General features: G+C 43.6%; 1 protein-coding gene across 1 annotated transcript in view; it reads left to right on the top strand.

Annotated features, from left to right (window-relative positions):
- twf1b (twinfilin actin-binding protein 1b) overlaps positions 1–5,000 on the top strand; it is a gene marked incomplete at both ends in the record, with an annotated part of 16,561 nt that overhangs the window by 5,122 nt on the left and 6,439 nt on the right. The window contains 3 exons of the mRNA XM_080537519.1: positions 467–648; positions 3,778–3,873; positions 3,951–4,055. Of these exons, the coding sequence (XP_080393645.1) occupies positions 467–648; positions 3,778–3,873; positions 3,951–4,055 (383 nt within the window). The remainder of the gene's footprint in view (positions 1–466; positions 649–3,777; positions 3,874–3,950; positions 4,056–5,000) is intronic.

The following is a 5,000-nucleotide window of genomic DNA, read 5'->3' as shown; positions in this document are numbered from 1 at the left end:
CTTATTCAAGGACGCACTAGTGGTGATGTTCCCAGGTCTTACTCAAGGACACACTAGTGGTGATGTTCCCAGGTCTTACTCAAGGACACACTAGTGGTGGTGTTCCCAGGTCTTACTCAAGGACACACTACTGGAGGTGTTCCCAGGTCTTACTCAAGGACACACTAGTGGTGGTGTTCCCAGGTTTTACTCAAGGACACACTAGTGGTGGTGTTCCCAGGTCTTACTCAAGGACACACTAGTGGTGGTGTTCCCAGGTGGGATTTGAACTCATGACCTTCTGATCACCAGTCCATCTCACTATCCTTCATCATCATCATCATCATCATCATCATCATCACCAGTCCAACTCACTATCCATCATCATCATCATCATCATCTTCATCATCCTCCTCCTCCTCCTCCTCCTCATCATCATTATTACTATCTAACCCTCCCCCTCCCCCCCCCCCCCTCCCCCCTACAGAGCAGCTGGTTCTGGGTGGGTCCAAGCCGGCGTCTAAGGGGAAGTGGGACCAGGAGTACGATGGCTGCGTGCTGCCCCTCCTCCAGGAGGACATGCCGTGCTACCTGCTCTACCGGCTGGACTCAACGAACACACACGGCTACGAGTGGATCTTCCTGGCCTGGTCCCCCGACCCCTCCCCCGTGAGTATGCTGGTTAGGATTAATGTGAACATGTGACACATTCTAATGTTTTGGTCCGCATGTCGGCAACAAATAAAAATATTCCGACTTTTAATTTCATTAAACTACTACGTTTCAATGTTGTTGAGGATCACAACACAAACTCGCTAGTTAAGCCAAAATACTGCAACGCAATGGATCGGGTGAGTAATCCCCACTGCTACCTAGTTAACTCGATCACTACTTTACATTGTTAGCAGGCTCACAAAACAAGCTGAGTTAGTTGACTAGCGATGTGTCAGTGATTTTCAACAACGCAGAAATGTGTTTAAATGTTTCTAAAGAAAAGTCAGATCATTACATCAGATCCCAACATGTGGACCAAAACATTAGAACGTGTCACATATATGTATTTTTTGTGTATTGCTACTTCTAGTTTGTGATTTTCATGTTGTTGTTTACATGTTTCTTTTACATGGGAATTGAGCTGAGTCATGCTTCCCTGTATGGGGAATGGCGGTTTGAATAATCAGAAACAGAACCGCTTTTATTACATCCCAATGTACAAGTACACAAGAGTAAAACTCATAGGCTTAGGTTCCTCAACATTGACATTACAACAAGATACACAATCATAATAATAGAGTGAAGTAAAGTAAGTAAAAATAAAGTAATAAAGTGATAAAGTGATGGTAGTTGTACTACAGCGGAACCAGTACTACAGTGGAACCAGTCTATAATGGTAATCGAGTTTCCTTGTATGTGGAAAGGGCAGGCGCCATTTGAATAAAGTGTTTTTTATTTACAACATTGTGGATCATCTGAATAGGGGGCAGATTCAGACGTTTTGGCGTGGTGGATATACACCTGTGTGGTGTGTTTCAAGCCCAGTGTGGTAGATACACACCTGCGTGGTGTGTTTTAAACCCAGTTCAGATCTAAGATTCGCAACGCGTCGGGTCAGTTTTAGAACGTCGCAGAGAGAAAAATTCTTCCAACCGACGTTCTAAAACTGGGCAGTTCAAACCAAAGATCCGCAACGACATGCACACAGACACAGATGATCGTTTCCATAACGACGACGCAAGTTGTTGTTTTACCCGGCAAGCAAAATGGCTGACAGCGACAGTGACATGCTGGAGGTGTTTGCAGTAGCACTGATAAACAAACAGGGGAACAGGGGAGGCTGGTGGAGGTAGAAATCATTGTGATGCGTGGGATGACATGAGGAAGGAGACTAAATACACACGTTTGGTAGCATTCCTCTTTCGGTTCCATACATTACAATGAGCCCATTGTCCTCCGATTTCTACCTCCGCCAGCCTCCCCTGCTCTAGGGTAGTGTCAGGCTAGACGAGAGGGTTTAAAGGAAAGGTCCCACCCAGACCACCCACACACACACACACACACACACACACACACACACACACACAGACGCACACACACACACACTCATGCACACACACACACAGACACACACCCTCACACGCACACACTCGCACGCACGCACACACACAAACACACACAAACACACTCATGCACGCACGTACGCACGCACACACACACACACACACACACACACAAACACACACACACACACAAACACACACATGCACGCACGTACGCACGCACACACACACACACACACACACACACACACACAGAGTGGTGGTTTCCGCCTCCCATCTGCTCTGTGGTAACTGACCTCTAAAGGGAACATGTGTACATATGTTCAGATGAGGGAAAACCCCTTTCATGATCGCTGATATTTTTAAAGGTTATTATTCGTAGTTAATCCCACTCCCACTATTTTTCATTTTATTAGATAGAGAGATTGAAGATAGACAGGAAAGTAAGGAGAAGAGGGCATGTCAGCAGGGCATGGGCCGGATTCTAACCCATACCAACATGTATGTGTGCACTGTAGACCGCGGGGCTAGACCACTGGACCTCCCCAGGCCACTGCTCGTTGATATTTGATATTAAAAGAAAAAAGAGTAAAAATTACTGCTTTCCACTTTTTTTTAAAAATGGGCTTGAAGCTTGGTGTGGCCACTCTGTGAGGTAGCTCTCCAGCAGAAGAGACCAGTCATGCTAAATCAGCATAATAAGTCAGCATATTAAGTCAGCATATTAAGTCAGCATATTAAATCAGCATATTAAGTCAGCATATTTGCAATTCTAATACTCCTGCTGAATATTCAGAGGGAGAGAGAGACCGCTGTCTCAAAGCTAGGAGGAAGCTAGCAACAAGACCCACAGCCTCCACCCTGAAACCATTTATATTTACATTTTTGGCATTTAGCAAAAGCTAAATGTTATCCAAAGCGAGGTACAACAAACACATTTGTCTCAGTAAGTGAATCATCTGTCCATCAGTCATCATAAGAAGTAGTAATCTATGCTAGGACCAGGGGCTATTGGCAGCTACAATGCTAGAAGAAACCTCAAATACTATTGGATGAATACCACTTAAATATGTCCTACATCATAGATATTATTATGATTATCATAATAATATCATATCATATATCATAATCATTCTTCCTTCTTCTAGCACGACGACTGCCAGTGGCCCCTGGTCCTAGCATAGATTACTTTATCTTATGATGACTGGTGGATAGATGATCTACTTACTGAGACTCATTTATTTGTTGTAAGTCGCTTTGGATAAAGGCGTCTGCTAAACGCCAACAATTTAAATGTAAATGTAATATATAATATAATCATAATAATATGTAGGGCATAATAAAGTGGTATTCATCCAATCGTCCTAGCATAGACTACTGTTTCTTATGATGACTGATGGATAGAGGATTCATTTACAAATGTGTAATGTAAATGTAAATTTACTTTTTTTTAATTAAAACAATTATAGAGTAATCTATGCTATTGCTAGGACCAGGGGCCATTGGCAGTCGTCGTGGTGGAAGAAGGAAGAATTATTATGATATATGATATTATTATGATTGTATTATTATTATTATTATATTATATTATACGTTTTATTATAGTATATATATGATATTATGATCTGCTCCCAGGTCAGACAGAAGATGCTCTATGCTGTATATATATATATATATATATATATATATATATAATATATATATATATATATATATATATGATATTATAATCTGTTCCCAGGTCAGACAGAAGATGCTGTACGCCGCCACCCGCGCCACGGTGAAGAAGGAGTTTGGTGGAGCCCACATCAAAGATGAGCTGTTTGGCACCTGCAAGGTAAGATGATGGCCCTGTCCTCCATAGGACCTCCAGGGCCCTCCAGCAGACCCCCCTCACGGCCCGTCTCTCCCCAGGAGGAGGTCTCTCTGAGCGGGTACCGGAGGCACCTGACCGCCCAGGCCGCCCCGCACCCCCTGACCGCCGCGGAGGAGGAGCTGAGACAGCTGAAACTGAACGAGGTTAGACACTCACACACACACACACACACACGCATGCACGTGCATATGCACACACACACTCGCGCATATGCATACACGCGCATACATGCACGCACGCACACATATGCATTAGAGTTGGGACAATTCACCGGTGTATCGATGCAGGGGTCTGCGATGCTGTGCACCGGTTGGACTGGCGTGCATCAAATTGGGCTGAAACCACGATGCATCGCCTTGTAAAAGCTTTGCATCGGTAAAATCCGATTTCTTATTATTATATATATATATATTTTTAAAAGTATTCTTTTCTTTCAATTCACTCCCATAATGATCTCAGTCTTTTCTCAAAACCTAACCCTCGGATTCACCTCATGCTAGCTCCAGCACCGGTCAACAGCCAAGTATCGCTGTTTTTTTCCAAACTCCGCTGTCTGCAAACTCTGCCCGCGCCAAGACAATAACTGAAGCCATCGCCTTCTTTATACGTATGTAAAGATATCCAGCCTTACAGTGTTTCAGAGAACGGGGGCTTCCAACACCTACTGCGCATCTTGGAGCCGAGGTACCATATTCCAAGTAGGAAGCTTTTCACTGAGAAACAAATCCCCGAACTGTACGAGAAAGTGAAACGAGAAATAGCGGCGTCACTGCGCAATGCTCAAACAGTTATGATGGTCGTGAGACTGGTGTTGTTCATATAATTCTTATTTTTAGTTATGAAAGACCTCCTCACTGCTGGGTAGCCTACTGAAAGTGCTCCTAAGTGTTCATCTGTTATTTAGCCTCATTGTTAATGACGAGAAGTCTTGTACTGCTTTGTAGGCTGTGCTCCTTATGTGCCTGTTTGTGAAATACTTTTTCATGTTGAGAAAAAACACCACTGCCTCCTCACTGCTGAAGTACCCTACTTTAAGTGCTCTGTGTTCATCTGTTAGTCAGCCTGATTATTAATGATAAGTCTGGTAC

Source organism: Nansenia antarctica, assembly GCF_963989245.1.
Source record: "Nansenia antarctica genome assembly, chromosome: 8".
NCBI lineage: Eukaryota > Metazoa > Chordata > Actinopteri > Argentiniformes > Microstomatidae > Nansenia > Nansenia antarctica.
This window is presented reverse-complemented; position numbering and strand designations above follow the sequence as displayed.